The 18,215-nt window shown below is 43.1% G+C and overlaps 1 protein-coding gene across 2 annotated transcripts in view; it reads left to right on the plus strand.

Annotated features, from left to right (window-relative positions):
* Nucleotides 1-18,215, plus strand: part of cux2b (cut-like homeobox 2b) — a 97,938-nt gene that overhangs the window by 31,636 nt on the left and 48,087 nt on the right. For both annotated transcript variants that reach the window (XM_085474569.1, XM_085474570.1), the window contains exons 2-3: nucleotides 4,696-4,806; nucleotides 8,531-8,578. In XM_085474569.1, the coding sequence (XP_085330695.1) occupies nucleotides 4,696-4,806; nucleotides 8,531-8,578 (159 nt within the window). The remainder of the gene's footprint in view (nucleotides 1-4,695; nucleotides 4,807-8,530; nucleotides 8,579-18,215) is intronic.

Consider the following 18,215-nt stretch of genomic DNA (forward strand, 5'->3'; position numbering starts at 1 on the left):
CCAACTTCCCTTTGCCTAGAATCATCATTTAAAGAAACATAACATACTCGCTTTGTCTTTTTTTGTGTGTCAGATTTCTTGCCACCTCTAACCTCCAGTTTCTTGCCTGCTTCTCTCACCCTATGGAATCTGAAAGGATCTGTGCCTGTAGCCTTCGCTGCAACACGCTTTGCATAAACCTCAGACCTCTTAATGTAATATAAACAGCTGCTTTATCATATCATCTGATGGCTCCACTATGGGGTCCGTCTTTGGTCAGTGTCAGAAGGCCACAGTCTGCTTTTGTAAGCCAAAGGATATATGAGTCATGGTTTCACAGCTATTTTTTCCTTCCCTTGTGTTTAGCTGGTCATTGAGCCGCTAGTCCGTTTACAGGCTGCCAATAGGGTGCAGATCTAGCCTGTTAAAACCACTAAGCTCCTTCTTTCTTGGTCTTTGTTTTCGAGTCACCAAGATTGCCTTCTTCTCACGTATCGATGGGAGCACACCAGGACTGGTTCCATTCTCAAAATCCCTCTTTCCTGCCTCCTCTGGTCCCAGTGACAGCTCCGCCCTCCCAGGGGAAACTCATCAATTATGGCTGGATGTTTGACTGGCAGAGGCTTAATGACAGGAGCTCTGTATTGACCTGACTGCCACACACTGAAAATTTGGTCCCAATCGCCCTTTTTAAAACCTGTCAAATGATTACTGAGAAACTCCTCTTTGCACAGCTTGTTGCAACTTGCCTTTTCTTCCTCTTTTTTTAAGACGAAGAAATCTACATGTTCATGCAATTGATCCTGTGAAGGATGAAGCCCAACATAATGAAGGGAGATAAGTGAATTTTATCAGGGATCTTGAAGGTCCCCTGGTTGTAGGTTGAAACGGATCACATCTGATTAGAAAGCAGAGGAAAAGTCTTCCTCAGTATCTTTTGTCTCCGGAGATAGCATTGCTATTTCAGCAACACTATATTGTGAGTTTCTCCCATCATCAGTCTGAACAAGACAACCAAAGTAGCAAACCGTCTGTTCTGCCTCACTTCTTTCCAGAAAGACAGGCAGTAGGTTTCATTTGATGGGCTGTTGCCCAGGCTCCCCTCCCTCGTAATGGTCTAGAAACTGTGGGGATGCTTTCAAAATAACCGTGCCATAATGACTGCACTGTTTGACTTGCATACTGCATGAGTATCCACCATTCTCATCAGCTGAGCTGCAATAAAAGTGAGCCCAGCTTTACGGCGAAGCCACTGACGCACGGGCAGACTCAGAAAAACCACACTGTTATATCTTAAGTACTTATAAAATCCACTCAAAGTCACTTCTTGAGGAATTTTCTCTTGGCAAGATTAGCCAGTCTAGGGCCATTTGAATCTAGTGGAGGTTGGCCGGCTTCTGAAAGCCGACTCTCTAATCTCCAGGAAGGCTCATCCCAGATGGACTGTGAGGACTAACAGGAATTTATAAAGTCCTGTCGCCTTATCCTGTACAGCCATGCCCTTTTTCTTTCTTTTTTTTTTCCTTCTGTGACAGCACGATTTACAAGGAAAGACACATTTCCTTCTCACCAAACGTATCATAAATATTGGGACGTTTTGACAAGGGTAGATGTTCAAACATGTTACATTGGTCTTTGGTATAAATACAAGGCACGCAGCCTTTTAGGCATGATTGACTTCAACTTGACCTGTCATTACTTGAAAACTACACATTGCATTGCTGCAGTTTACGTTTTTCTTTAGTTTCTTTTTGTATTAATGCAAAGCAATTTCACACAGACCCAGACACACATAGAAAATAACTGCAGTGAGCTATGAAAACAACTGACCCAGAATAAAATGGGTGGTAATGTCTATTATTCGTATTGTTAGCAGTCTTCCTTAAAAGACAAAACTACACTTGATTAATCTGACTTACTGTATTGCACTATGTATCTTCTAGCTCGTCTTATTTCTTTATTTGCGTGCACCTAATCTGTTCAGTTGGCCACTGGTTTATATGTTGCATATATACCACAGGAGAGCAGTCTCATCTAAGGCTTTGTGAACAGTGAAAAAATATAATTTTATATTTGTTTATATATTTATGGCATCACCTGTAGTGAAGCTCTGGGCTGATGCTAATGCCAATGTTTAAAATAACTTGGTCGATTGTCTATACCAGTGCTTTTACTTTATGTCCAGGATAGCAAATACATTTAAAAAATGTTTTTCTTTTTTTTTATATTTAGCTTTTGCTAAAGTGACACAAATGATAAACATCAATCTCAATATGCGATGCATATGGGGAAAAATGAGCAAAGACGCTAACAGAGATTGGCTGCTGCCACAAAAACAACCAAGAAATGATGCAGTCGATAAGAACCAGACTTTCCAATATTTGTTAACTTCTTTTTTTGCTAAAAATCTTCATCCAGCAAACCTCTTGGCTATGAGCGGAAAACTGCAGCTTAGCACAGCAGCACATGCCTGGAGGCGCAACCTGGCCAGTCAGGAACATTTGCCCCCTTGTAGTGATGCTTGTGACTTTTCCGTCTTTAGCCTGTGGCGATGACGCTCTGTGTTCAGTGATCGATCACCGATTTCTTGGAAAGTGAAGTTTTTGTCAGAAATTAAATCCTTTGCAAACATGTTACACATGACTATCCATGTGTGTTGTTATAAAATTACTATAATTCAACAACTGGACACAGTTCGACAGTTCAAGTTTAAGATCTATAGAAAATAAACAAAGCTGCATGAATTAAATCTGATTTTTTTTACATGTTAGGGCACTCAAAAAAGTTAAATTGAAAGTTTTAGACCTCAGCTTGGCTCTCACTGCTTTCATTGCATATGTCAACTGGGCTGATAAATGGGCTGATAGTGATATTGGAGTGATGGATCAGTACATCCTTAGTTGTATGGTTTTTAACCTTTTAATGACTGAAAGTGTTGTTTTGATTGAACAAATTTAAAGATTCAGTGTGTTGCATTGAGGCTGAACGCCAATGAAAGAGTCAGGAAGTCAGAAAGAATAAAATGCTGTTATAGTTTTGTGACATACAATAATGCCATACCTAACATTTAAATGGACTTCTGTGGAACATTTTATAGGCTAAGACGGTTGGAGAAGAAAGAGTTAGTGGGATAAGTTTAATATAACCTCCTGTAGAGGAACCTGGGGTGGATTGATGGGCATTAAAGCTGTAGCTTTGACATTGGACGCTGCTCGTCACATCTCAGGAGCATGGACCTTGGCCAATACAGCGCCAAGGTTGTAAATGTCCTCAAGGCTTGCATGCTGTCGCAACAAACTTTTACTGCAGAGGCGATAGCATCAGTCAGGTACCTTTCTTGTAGACAAATTGGTAAAGTTGTGGCGTTAGAGTCTCAGTGTATAGCATCTCGCTTAAGACAGTGCACATTCCTACTTTAGCCCCTTTTTGACTCGCCAGTCCAGGGACTTGAACCAGCAGCCCTTCAATTAACAGACCGCTTCTCCAACCGACAGGCTGTCACCATCCCACGAGGCCACGGCTGGTTGGAAGCTTCATCCTTCCATTATCTGACTTTTTTCCCTCTCCTCCTTGTCGTGTTATGATTTATTAAATTGCCTTTAAGTAAGACTGCAGATTAATTAAAACACAGTCAATTTAATTTCCGTCATATATAAATTCGTAGTGGTAATTGAATCCCCTACTCCAGTTTTTATATTGTAACCCAGCAGTTACAAGAGAAGAAGAGCCTCGTCAATTACTGATAATCACAGTCCAAACTAAGAGGAATACACTGCTGTCTGTTTCACTGCTCGGTGTAGGAAAGCAGAGTTCGAATCTGCTTTCTCCCTTTTTTTTCTGTTTGCTGAAAGAGCCGGGAATTGGATGACTGATCAATAATATTGGATTTGCGGATGGCATGTGGTGCAGCTGAGTCCACGGTGAATGCAAGGTTCTGATGAAGGGGCCTGCTGCACAGGCAGCTATGCATAGCGGATCAGACATGTCGGCAGGGCGGAGCTCTCGTTTTGCTATGACTACAGATATGTAAGCAACCGATGTGACATTAATGGAATAGCAATTGGGGCCCGTTGTTGTAGCAAAAGGGTAATGTGGTTTAAAGCTATGGAGGCTGCTGTCGCGTATTGAAAATCTGAGCGGGATCAATATAAAGATTGGTGCGGGCGATGGGGGAGAGAGATGGAAAAGAGGCTGAAAATAGATCTGACCTGTGGTAATTACTACAGCATGTGAGGCGCTCGTGTGTTTGAATCAGGTCTCGGCCGGGCTTAAAAAACAGCCACTCATTTCAGAAGGAAGCTCCATTTGTTTATAAGGGTGTTTGTCAGGTTATTGGGCCTTAACATGTGACCCCCTCCCTCCCTTGCTCTCTCTCTCACCCTCTCACCCCATTCGCTCACTGGCGCTCTATAGCTGTTGCAAGCGTATTGATTATTTCAAATACTGATTATCTAAAAGGCCTTCTGCTACTGTAGGCATTGGATTTATTTTGGCTTAATTATTTATGGGCCAGGGCTAGCTGTAAGTATTACTGCTGTGAGATCATGAAGGATTACATTGTTAATATTCAGCAGTGTATTTTTATTTATGTACACTCTTAAGCTTTACTGGATGAGCTTTGGCCGGCTCCCTAAAGTGCCGTCTCTCTCTCTCTGTCTCGCTCTGTTTCTCTCTCCCCCCGTCTCACCGTTTGTCTGTCTTTTGTGTGTTTTGTAGAGGGAGCTAAACTCTGCAGCGTCTGAACTGGCGGGTCGACAAGAGGAGAGTGAACATTCCCACAAGCACCTGGTAGAGCTGAGCAGAGAGTTCAAGAGAAATGTCCCTGAGGTGAGTCTGGCACCCCCCCACCCCTTACACTGTCTCACACATACACACATATGACCCCCCTACATTATTTCAACTATGTGCCATTTTGCTCATCTTCACCTCAGCAGGTACTGACTGTCTGCATCACTGCAGCTGCTCAAGCCCCCGCACATACCTTTTTGAACAGGGAATTATTTCTCTTGTAAAGCCTGCATTAGCATACTGTATGTTAACAGTGCGCAGCACTTGCGAGAAATCAGGGTTAGCCTCCTCCCTTCCCCTTTCCAGTAGATCAGTTAATATTTAAATGCTGAGGCCTTGCAGTATTAGCCTCTGGCTTGGTGCGATGAGGGTTGAGGGGGCTCATTTGCAAAAAAAAGGTAAGCACGACTGTGCTGGTTGCTTTCAACTCCAAAGCTAAAGCACCACTTTATGAAAAAGTTATCTTGGTGTCAGAGTTGGCAGTGGATGTTGATATATCTCCAGGTTTATGAGATGGATCAGGAACAGGTGTCTCTCCAAACCCATTAAGGAAAGGGATTCTGACTAAACAATGTGATGAATGCTGATTAGGACGCATCCCCCTCTGCACCATCCCGCCTGTTAGGGTTCACTACTTTGTCTCTGGTTGTATGTTACAATACAGAACCAGACACAAGTTGTGATATACACTGAGCTATCAAAGCAGCTACTTTCCTTTAACAACAAGTGAACTCCGTTAGTCTGATGTATCTTCAGTTCATTCTTTTTCTGAACTCTCTTCTAACAGCTTTCACTAGAATAGCATGTTTTGCAGTCTCTTAAAACAAAGCTCCACATGGCTAATTACCATAACCAAGCACATGGCTAATTAGAATATTATTACATATACACATTACCCAAGCTATTTCTCAACATATGTTTACACACATGCTGTACACAAACGTGAAATGTGCTCATGCTAAAAAAAAAAAAAAAAGTCTAAACAGATGCTCAGATAAATTGTGTATTTTACTCCAAAGCTAGGCTAACATACAAGTAGCATCCCTAAAGTTTGCTACAGTGATGAAGCAGGCCCTTTTAGCTTCTTAGCCATAATCTCACATGTAATCTCATAGCTTTGTGTTTCTTTACATCCACTGTTTGTCTTCAGCTGAAGCGGTGTGGACCACTGACTCTGCATTGATCTTTTCATATAGCCTCTTGCTACTTCCTTCCTTCTGCTGTCTTGCCACCAGCACTATTTTCCCCTCTTTATTTTATTTCTTAATTAATAGTTCATCTGTAATTCTTAGATTTTCTTGTTGAGGGACAAACAAAAAAATTCTACCTTAAGCCAAAGTCAAATTTAAATGTTGAAGTTGTTGTTTGCCAATGATGAGATTCCTTAATTAAGACTTTAAAGCGAATGATACGGTGGCCCTGAGAGTCAAAGCACAACAGATGTTTTTTTGGGGGGGAGGAGGCATTAAGGTGACAAAACAGCTGCAGAAGTGACAGAAACTAAAACATGTGAAGGGTTGCGCCGCTGAGATACGCTTAAAAGAAGGATTAATCAGTGCCGTGAGGGAGAAAAAGGTAAGGTCACATGGTTCATGTAATACTGTAGCTACGTGTTTGCTATTAGTCGTTTATTGTTAGCTTGTCACTTTCGCAGCTTGTCACGTTATCGTCTCCACAGAAACGCTTGAGTTGCATTTTATCTTTTCTCTTTCCGTTGTGTTTTTTGTGTGTAGTTTTTTTTTGGTAGCTTTTCTATATGCTGACGTTTTCTTAAGTTGCAATGCATTTGACCTCTCAGGGCTGCCGTAGAATGAGGACTGGCGATAGATATTGATAAGACTTGATACCGATACTGTTATTGATTCTTCTTAGCTGAGCCACAACAAAACAGTTTTTATTATGTTAGAGTTTTGAACACAGTGTAGAAACTAAAGGAGAAATAAGTATTTGAGGTGTGCCCCACTTATTAAAAGCTAATGTTGATTATTTTTCAATATGTAGCTGTCAAAAGAAACATGTTGGCACTGGTAAAAAGGAGTGATGCACTTGGAGCCATATGATTCTGATGAACTGGACAATCTGGAACCAGTCCTGAATAGCTTTCCTTAATGAAATTTCATTGCATTAACTACAGTGTAGTCAGATATGAGATCTCTTTGTGGTTAGCACCACGGAGAGAAACTATTAAACACAAGCAATGCATCTTTCAGTGTAAGTACTGGAATGTGAATGTCATTTGAAGCGAACATAAGCTATAATATTTCTTCTGTTTACAATCAGTTCTTGTCTTGTCATTATTTAGGGGTACTAAAAATATCTTATTTAACCAGGACCCGTTATGCTCACAAGGGCGACCGTGGCTCAGGGGGTTGGGAATCGCATCTGTAACCGGAAGGTCGCCGGTTCGATCCCTGGGCTCTCTGTCATGGTCGTTGTGTCCCTGGGCAAGACACTTTACCCTACTTGCCTACTGGTGTTGGCCGGAGGGGCCGATGGCGCGATATGGCACCCTCGCTTCTGTCAGTCTGCCCCAGGGCAGCTGTGGCTACAACTGTAGCTTGCCTCCACCAGTGTGTGAATGTGAGAGTGAATGAATAGTGGTATTGTAAAGCGCTTTGGGTGCCTTGAAAAGCGCTATATAAATCCAATCTATTATTATTTTCTAGTTCCATATTTATGTTCTTGGACCTGAATAGCTTTGCATAATTCACAGTTAAAATATAATCTTTATTGAGCTCGTCTTATCTTCTGTCTGAAGCGAGCCGTTTTTCCCCTCCCTTTAAGAAAACTTTCTTCTGACTACAAGAGGTTTGAACATCAGGTGGGTGGGGCTTGAATTCTTACATCCAGAGGTGTATGGCTCAGGTGACTACAACAGGGATATCCCCTCGCATTGACATCATGCAGGACCAAGAGTAGAAAAAGTGAAAGAGAGCATTTTTTTGTCACATCCTGACTAATCATACTTTCAGACGCTACTAAATTCTACTAAAAGGGGCGGATGTCAAACTATCCTAACCATTACACTTAATACATCACAATACGATTTTAACAACATGTAGAATTTCATGTGTCATTATTTATGTTCTGGGCTATTTTTAATACCTACTAAGAAGCTATATAGACATCACTTATTTTCATGTTCTTCTGCTTTACATTAAAAATGTGCTGAGACCTCGATGCACCTTGCTTTTGTAAAGCAAAATGGCAATTAAGGTAGATTGAACCGAGTACATGAAAAGCAAAACCTAAGAGAGATACAGATATGATTTAGTCCTTTTTCATCATCTTCCTTTGAAATGATCAACTATTGACATGTAGGCTGAATTCAAAGGGAATATTTTTATATTTTATAAATTAACCTTCAAACTATTTGCTATGCTGCCTGCCTATCTCAGCCTGTAGTGCGCTGCTGTAATCTTGTCAGTATAATACAGGCGTTTAAGACAGGATCAGGCTGTCACCACTGGCAGCACAATCCCCTTACCTGAGGCTGCGAGAGCTCGCACACGTCTGGATCTCTAGCTAGTGGAAAGCCCCACTTTTGAAACATGCCCACTCAAACTCTTCAGGTTTAACCACTAATACTCACACCCCATTACGACGTAACTCACCGGCAGCACACGTGCAATGTGAGGGAAGCTGTGGTGAGAATCCATTAACGTGCTCTTTCTTATGTTTGTGCCGCACTGGGACTGGTAGACAGGTGGAGTGTGTGCAAAAACGACAAAGTGCTGAGACAATTTTTTTTGTCTGTACACAGGAAGTCCGGGAGATGGTGGCACCTGTTCTCAAGAGTTTCCAAGCCCAGGTGAGTCGCACGACTTTTGCATGCTACGGATCACTGATTCAGCAGCAGATTTAGCAGATTCAGCGCTTTTATCGACGATGTCTGAGGCTTTGTCTGCATAACATTATAATCTACTGAAAGGAGACACTCTTGCTTAGCACACTGACCAAAGCAGACCACTGTGCTCCTGGAAAGAAACACTTGATTGATAGGGCAAGGAATCCATGGCGTGCTTTTCATGTTACTGCTCATCTGGTGCTTATTGACTGATGCCTTTTCTGTCAAAGTGAAGTAGCATCTATCTGCCATTAGATGATCAGATATCTGGCTTCTCATATTTTCTTGGCTGAGACAAGCCCTCATTTCCTGTTGTGATGGTGCATTCAGCGTGCCCCCTCTGACGTCGCCATATTGAAAAAGTCATCTGATACCTACCAAGACTCTGCTCTAGCCATTAAACCAAGGTCATAAATCACATTTGTGAGCTGCATTATGGTCCACGAAGCAGAGGCTTATGGAAATGATACCACAAATATGTTTCCAGTCTCGTTCTCCCCCTTCTAAACTCCCGCTCAGCGCTAACCTGAAAGCCTCATCATCGGTAAACATTAGAACACTCGGCATGGATTGTTCAGATCTCTTGGAAGCGATTATTGGCAGCTTCTTTTTAATGCTTTATAATTGACTATGCCCAAGTAAGCGTGTTTTCTGGCAGGAGCTATCACATTCAGCACCCTGTGGTTGATTTCTGTGCTAATTCAATTACTCCGACTGTAAAGTTCCACAAATATCAGAAGCACCCTTCCATATCTTTATTGTGCAAACAGGAACCCAAAGGATTAATTTAAGCACCATTGATGTCTGACAACTGGGAGTCTCGAGATGTTTCATAGTAGATAAAATAGATGGCTGATAATGAGCAATGATTTTTTTCTTTTTTTTCATGTTAGCTGCAGGCCTCTCTGGGTACCTCTTGGTCTCTCTTGTGTAACTACCACAGGCTCGTGTTCTGCACATTTATAAGTAAGCCAGCTTGCAAAGCAAAAAAGCTATTTTTTGATCGCAGGGTGCAGCAGGCAACTAAGCACACCATAATAATCTAATCCTCTGGTGTTTTTCTGATACACTTTGACCTTATTGGTAATGTCAAACAGCTTGCAGAGGCTTGTGAACTTTACCCAGCGGTAGTCTGCTCGACCTCAGTGTAAGCCGTGGGACCTCGACCTGCTGCTGCTGCAGGGGGAGACAGTGGAAGGGAAGGTTGGAGTTGGATGTGCTTATTTGGCTGTGTGGTTTGGGATAGACCGAAGCTCCCCTGCAGGTGCACTGTACAGGTGGTGAACAGTAGAAAAGTCCCGGCGTGTTCTGCGTGTGCGTGTGTGAGGATGCATACTTGCGAGGAGGAAAAAAAACTGGGTCCCTGCCCCCCTTTTCTTCCCCTCCCTCATTGCAGTTCGGAGGCCCAGAGGAGTGCCTCTTGGTATTTGGACCCTCATCATGCCACTTCTAAAGGAGAAGTCGGCTCCTTTGAAGTGTTTGCGACATGACAGGTTCCCTTTCTTTTCTTTTTTCATTTCAATGTTCCCCACCCACTTTCCCTCTCTTCTCCCGTCCAATCTCGCCTTCTAATTATCACTAACCAGGCGACTGATTAGAAACACGTTGCCGACCTAGTTTTTCCGCAGAGCTGGAGGAGGAGAAAGGGTTAATCCCAGAGCTGGTGGCTGTCATTGGTCGCTTCCCTCCTTCTTCTCCTCTCTCTTTTTTTTTTCTCCTTTCGTTCTGCTCTCCTCTTTTCTTTCCCTGGAAGTTTGCTAATGAGGTCCCGTCAGAGCTGAGGAGAGGTGTTAATTTGGCCTTGTGAAGTAGGAAGGAGATTAAGGACAGTGAGGAGCTGAGTTTACGGCTTAAAATACACCGCTGTCCTTATTAATCCACAGGGCCCTGGGAGACCGGCGTTTTTGGTTTTATAATGAACACTGTCTTATTAAGAAGGTAATTTTAATAAAAATTTACGGCGAAGAAGAGGAGATGGTACACGTCTCCATGGTCTCAGGCACACCTTTGGGGCTGAGGGATATGACAGTTATTTCTCAAATAACCGATCGCTGGAGAGCCGGGCCCGTTGGACCGCGCTGTTCACACAGCTCTCTCTCTCAGAGCTCTCGCTGCCATCTGAACATACAGGAAAAACAGACTTTGCCGACTCTCACCGAGACTTCGCAGGCTTCTCAGTGCAATTTACACCTCCCTCTCACTTTAGAGTATAAACTCCCCTCAGGACGAACCGTGATTCCTGGTATGTTTGCAGGAGAGAGGCAGATTCCTCCTCACATCCGGACAATCTGAATATCAGGCCCAAATTAAGCACTCATTCTATTTTTCTCTCCTCTCCTCTTGATGTCGTTCGGCGATCTCGGAAAAAGAAAACAGCAGTATGGGTCCCTAATTACTGAAACTTGCTTTACAATGATAATCCGTAGAGTAATTTAGCGTGCACAATGAGAGTTGTGGTGCTTGCGCAGATGGAGATTCTGATAAATAGTTTGTAACGTGTAATTAGCAGCTCTGCCGGTTACATGCCATTAACCCCTCAAGCTCAGGAATCATTATTGGCCCTCATTATCAAGCAGTAAGGTACGATCGAGCTGACTAGACATCAAAAACATCAAACAGCTATTAAAGCAGTGTGAGCTGGGGGCCGGTGGACACCTGTTTATGAGTCTAACTGTGCCATTTCTTCCCCTGAGGTGCTAAAAGTGATGATGTGAGGGAAGACAATGTTTTCATGTATATTGTTGTTGTTGTTGTGGTTGCTTGTTTTTCTGTGTGAGCTTTGGAGGTCTTTTTCAAATGAATTAAGACATCTCAAAATGGCTGCTGTGTCTTGTCTGGAAAGGTGGACTGTGCTGGTAATATGACCTTTCATGCTGGAGAGCGGCACCAGAAATGTGCAATAAAAAAGACAAAACAGTTGTTTGGATTGTCATATCTGCTTTAGTGCTTTTTTGTTTTTGTCATTAAAAGCTTCTGCAACTGTATTTTCATCCTCGTTTAAGGCTTCTTGCAGATAATTTGTCCACGAGTATAAGAGCTGAGTGGAAACCTTTGCCCATAATGCCTCGCCCTGAGCTGCCCTCCCGTACTCCACGCGGCGAGGTAGACGTCCACCATCTTTGATCATCCATCGAGAGCCGACCAGTTTTTCCTCCTTTTTGATTAATTCCTGAAGGAAATGATAATTTCTCTTGAATGTATGAATATGTTATGAATAGTGGAATGAATCAAAGAGTAAAGGATGATAATTAATTACAGCGCTATGATAAAAGGCTGTGGGTGTTATGACGCAAGCTTCCTCTGTGTCATTATGAGAGGCTCCGTAATTACCTTTCTGCACGAGCCAGCGCTCCTGGCGGTGCTGGCAGTGAGAGTGCCGCTCGCTGAGTGAGTCTAACGGTCATAAAGCTTTTCCCTGCCTAATTGTCTGAGGGGCTCTATGGCACTTTCATAGATGAGGGACTGCGCCGTTAGGAAAAATGCTCGGCGACGCTACAGCTTTTCCAGCTCAATGAAGACAGATCTTCATCATGGGCTAAACCTTGCGGTTATTAGGTACAGATTGCATGAGTGGATGGCTAACTTGGGAAGGTGGTGTCGGAATGAGTGAGCAGCAGAGTCATACAGTCTGATAAAAAGCTGCTAGTAGACTACGTACAGTTTTAAAAGCAAGCTAGTGTGGATTTCTTTGTACATTATAGGCTCATATTTCTGTGCCAGTGAACCAGATCTGTGCCTCCCAGGTACCTCTGAATATTCCCTTTGTGTTATTATTCATGCCCTACCTTATGTAAGGGGCATTTACGACACCCTCCTACTCACTCCCACTCGCCCATCCTCCCATGCTTCCCCCCCCGGCTATGACCAGGCTGCTCCATACTGGGCCGACGAGGTATCTCTAATGCCTGTCTCCTGCTCGGCTGTCTTAGGCTCATTGAGCAGCAGGCCAGGCCCAGGATCTCCAGGCCATTACCTATTCATAGCACGCACCGGCCTCCAGCCTATTGTGGGGAACATAATGGGCTCCGGGGCCATGTAAACCACCGGCTTTCTGCTCCCAGTTTATCGCTTGTGTCCTTTTCATGCTAAGGAGAGGGAATGAAGGTGAGAGTAAGGAAGTTAGGAGAGAGAAGGGAGAGCCAAGAGGGAGAGGGATGTGAGGGGGCGTGGGAGTGTAATTGGACATTAGATAATACCTTCCTTGAGTCTTCTACGTCCTTTGCATCTCCTGAGGGTGAATGGCCTTGCATGTTCTCCACATCAGTGCAGAAAAGCTGCTTTGAGTCAAACGTAATGCACCTCGATTCACTCACTGTTTCAGTTTCTATTACTTTAAAGTTTACTTTTATCGATCACGATTAATCAGAGATGAACAAGCTTATATGTGGATGTTGGATCAAATGCTCTGTATCCTGCTGTAACAATGCAACTTCATTTCGTCTAATGCCAAGTCCTGTACATGAGCAGTGAATAAATAGCCTTTTTCTGAAGATACTGATATTTCTTAGAGATAGTCTAGTTTAAGTTGACACATCACTTTACATTCTAAACGTATTCAGTGCAAGACATGTAGTAAATGGCCTCTGGGTGAATTTGAACCTGGGCCTCTGGTTAACCTGCTCAGCCTTTTGCACTATACCAACATCCTTGTTGGGAATAACTTTAAAGTGACCTGTGTAACTTCTGCCAGGTACTGTGGGCACAACTGACAAAATACAGAATAATAAATGTGAAAATATTGTAATCAGCAAGTGAATTTTAAGTTGGTATATTTACAGATAAATTTAATATAAAGCCAGGACGATGCCACCCACAGGTTTGTGAACTTTGGCTTTTGAAGCCTAAAAAAACAGATAAAAGTAGAATTACCCTCACCCAAAAGCATGCACTTCCTGGGTGGTTTGTTGGTACAAAAAGACATTCAGCTGTGTCAGCATTCACTTTTCACTCAAAGAGGGCATGCTGTTAATGTGCAATGTAAAATTGTAAGGCTTATGAAGGATTTAAATGAATGAAAATAATAAAAATCTACCTGCTATCAAGTACATTAGTTATAAAGACCAAAAATGTTTATTGTAATTGTCATTTTAACATGGAAGTTTATTCAATTCCATTTAATTCAATTTTATTTATATAGCGCCAAATCACAACAACAGTCGCCTCTTTATATTGTAAGGTAGACCCTACAATAATACATACAGAGATAAACCCAACAATCATATGACCCCCTATGGCAAGCACTTTGGTGACAGTGGGAAGGAAAAACTCCCTTTTAACAGGAAGAAACCTCAGGCAGAACCAGGCTCAGGGAGGGGCGGGGCCATCTGCTGCGGCAGGTTGGGGTGAGAGAAGGAAAACAGGATAAAAGACATGCTGTGGAAGAGAGCCGCAGCTTCCTTAAAGATAGCCTCAAGTGGCCACTAGAGGAACTGCAGTTTTGACAAGCGCTTCATTTCCCAGAACTGGAGGTTAATGCTTGATATGGACAAATTACTTTTTCTAGGTGACTCGTATAGGTCGGGATTTGTTGCTAGCTACAAGTAAATATAGAATTGGTGAACACTGCCAGTTTTGTACCAAACCAGTTTGTTCTCATAAAATAAAACTGAGGGCTATAACAGAAAAAGCCTTCCACGAGAAGGACAAAAATAGAAATCATTATCTCACAGATCCAAACAGAAAACACAGGTTGTGTTTTCTTTTTAAATATGCTTGCTACGTATGTTTTCTGTCTGCAGAGGTGAGCACTTTTTTTTTTTCTGGCCAAATTGATAGCTTAAGAATTTACCATCCGTCAGCTTGGCAGAAGCTCAGACAGTACCTTTTTAAAATGAAATATCATTAATTCAGTAAATGACAACATAAACAAACCCAGTAGTTGGGTGGCAGCGTTTCCCAGCGCTGCACCATCTTTCAGCTCCATATTGGGCCTTTTGTAGAAGTTTAATATATCTGACTGCCCTTGTTTGTTTCCTGTGTGGTGACTGATTGTTGTGATTCTGCCGGGTGTTTTTATGCTGAGACGCCTCAACCTTTCCATCAGCCTTCCCAGTGTCAGTCTTATCCCTCCTCTGCTGTGCTGTGATCTGATGGCGTGTGTGTGTGTGTTGGCGTGTTTGTTTTCCTGTCCTGACTGATGCCCTGTCGGAGCGTCCCAGTTGGGTGTATTCATCATTATGGATGCGTGTTTAGAGTCAGGGATGCACACCAGGTAAAGAAGAGAAGATTGGGGGGGGGTTGTTATAAATAGGCACTTGGCTCTCTAGCCATGTGGAATTGATGAGTTTCAGCACATTCTGCTCTGCAGTGCCAGGTTTAATTTCTACCGTCCTGACAGCACAAACCTCAGAGCCCAGAGACATCACGCCTGACTGCCGCTGCTGTGCAAATGTTAGCCATGTTTGAGGATGGACGCACGCATAGTGCCGGCTGCAGCGCTCCTATTGGATGTCTGACTGGGTGTACATCCCCTCCTCTAAACCCCTGTCACCTTAACAGACAGGCAATCACATCCCTGACTGGACACTCACCAGCAGCACACAGTAACTAATCCAAGAGGCAGTTTCTAAGACTGAGCTCGCCTCGGTCTTAACATGGTCAGCTACTGGTTACGAGGCAGGTGAACGCCTCTGTTTCCTCATCTGCTCCCTCCAGGCACCCTAAGTCAGACAGCAGCAGCAGCAGGACGAACCACAGCAGCAGCACTGTCTCTGAGATTCTCTGAGTCCTGGCTCACTCTCAGCTGCTGGCAAGAGCACAGTCAAATTAGCCAATAAAAATGTGTGAAATCGGTGGCTCAGTGCCGGCGAGGACGTGCCAGGAGAAATAAACATCAGTGCTCGCACAACCAGGAAAAGCTCGTGTGAAGAGGAAAAAGGCGGAACGGGAGAGCTGCTCCGTCGATTCTACGGCACGACTCTCTGATTTCAGGCGCAGAATCGGAGCTGCACAGACACAGTCGGAGTAAAGTTGTTTCTCCCCTCCACTGAACACAGAGACCCGGCACCGGATCAGGCCGGTGTCAGCACAAGTCAGAAGAACATGAGCTTCTGTCAGAGGATACACAGGCCTCACGTGCCGAAGTGATTTAATTCCCACTGTTCATCTGCAGTGGCCTCCCCCCTCACCATCCCCACCATCCCCACCCCCACACCTGAAGCCTGGGAATACCAGTCTTCATTTCACATGATGCTCGGCTGTGAAGTTTAATTTCAGCAAAATCTAAACACGCTAATTAAATATCATAACTTTCTGAAGAAGGCTCTTGTAAAGGTACCTGAAATTTTAATTTAGACTTCAAAAGAGTGAAGACTTTAAAGCAAATCTATTGTTTTTCATTTAGACTTGCAATTTTCTTTTCTCTGCAGTGCTGCAGTACGAAGTTATGATTGATCTGGTAATTAAAATATGCAGAGAGGGAAAAATATTAACTGCTCCTTTTTTCACTTTCTTTTTGTTTTAGAAAACAGCCGACACATTTTCTCTGCTCTTTCCAGCACAGATAATTAAATTTTGCACATTGATGTTCTTTACACAGCATTCATCGGCCTCATTATTTTTCCATTTTCATCTTTCTGGTGCGAGATCGATAGATTGATAAAATGATGGAGCCTATCTTAAATAATGCAAGCGGTGAAAAGTTACACTTACTTTGCTGCTGGCTAAGTGTTTGAACTTTTTATTCTTCTTTCAAATTGTATTTAATATCCCATGAAGGTAGATCTCGCAGTATTACGTGCTAGCATAAAACATTTATTCCCATTTTTGCTGTACCTCTGCAAAAAAAAAAGAAGGAAAAAAAGATGCACCTCATCTCCAGTTTTAGTGAGCCTATGGTATATGAGATGATGCTTGTCAAGGCTAATATCCTAAATGATAAAGAAAGTGGCAATTCAAAGAAAGACAGCGTAAAGTAGGCCAATTAGTACCTAGGGAACATTTTGCTAGAAGAGATAGCAGCTCCAAATGTCACATGCACGAACATTAGGACCGATTGTTTATAATGTGACCTGACAGTTTGGGTCTCTTTAATATGGGATTAGCTACAATGCTAATTAACATGTGGCTCTATTAAAACCAGCAGCTGCAAGTGAAGTAACTCTCTTCTGATGTACGCCCCACATTAAAGTGTTGCGTCCTGATCACAAATCAGCGCCAACACTTTTAAGAGACCTCCTCGTTTCCTTTCCTATTTTCTACTGGAAGTGCGACCTCCTAAATCCCCCCCCCCCCCCCCCCCCCCACACACACACACACCCACCCCCCCAAAAATATCTTAAGCCCACAGATCAGAGTCTGCTTTGCCTTTGTCACAAACAGATATATGTTTTAAAGTCCCACTGCAGGGCTCTGTGTTTCATCAGAGACGTAAGCCACGGTGGCCTGAGGAGAATGTTAAACACATTCTCAATTAAAGCAGAGTAACTTTGCATCTCCTCGTCATTTCTCCTGCAGTCCCTGTAATTGGGTCTCTGTGGATTTAGCGGGAGAGTTCCAGCTCTTCTTGTGGAGTGGGGCTAAGGGGACAGCCAAAGAGGAAAAAGCTGCTGGTCGTCTGGCTCTGGACGCCAGCAGCTGGCAGGAAGGAACAGGAGTCAGATGCAGCCAAACGGGAGCACAGGTGGAATGAAGGCGCTCGCCCGTGCTCCAGTCCCAAACAGAGAGGCACTGTTAGTCAGTCAGGGTGAGATAAGGAGACGGGAGAACCGCCTGGGTGGCCTGGTTTTTCTACAGTTGGTTGCTATAACCAAGAAGTTGTAAACATTTCATTACAGCAAAATTATAGCTGCAGTAGTTTGAATCCGATACATGAATAGTGCATCAATAGATTACATTAGATTATAATGCTGTAATGAGATTAAGACAATTAAAGAAATGGCTAATCCTTTGACAAAACTTTTAATTGGCCAACCTGTGACAATAGGACCTGTGAGTAATTGGAGATTCCAGAAGGTCTTGTTACGTATGGAGTTGGGGCCTCTGTTCTTCCCACAGATGTTAAGCCGAATTGAGATCTTGGGTATGTGGAGACCAAGACAGACACGTTGAAACTATTCCCGAATAGTGTTTCCAGTATCCTGATGAAAGAATCCACCGAATACTATTGCCAGGATGAAAGGATGCATAATCTTTAACAATGTTTTAGTAGGCGGTACATATCAGAAAAATATTCATGTGATTGCCAGACACAAAGGCTTCCTAGGAGAATGATGCTCAGCGCCTCTACCGGCTCTCCATAATGCATCCTGGTGCCATCTGTCCCCCCTATAAACAGTAACAAATATACAAGGAGCAATGGAAGAAGACCAGTGGAACCAGTGTAGGCCCTTCCAGCTGTGGACAAAGCTCAGCGTGGGTACACTGACTGGTTTATGGATACGAAGCCCCAAGGGCGGCAAGCTGTGAGGCACTGCATGATCTAGTTAGTTTAACCACTGCAGCACCCCACATGACCTACCATGTTGGAAATGCAACATGAGAATCAGAATCCTTTATTAATCCAAGCGGAAATTATATGGTCACTGTTGCTCCAAGACAGGGAGACAGTAATTAGCAAAAGTAAAATAAATAATACACTATGTTACAAAGTTACAAAATATAC

The sequence above is a fragment of the Copadichromis virginalis genome, linkage group LG12 (genome assembly GCF_057382275.1).
Source record: "Copadichromis virginalis isolate Kocher_CV1m ecotype Utaka linkage group LG12, C_Virginalis_male_GT1.1, whole genome shotgun sequence".
In the NCBI taxonomy this organism is placed as follows: Eukaryota; Metazoa; Chordata; class Actinopteri; order Cichliformes; family Cichlidae; genus Copadichromis; species Copadichromis virginalis.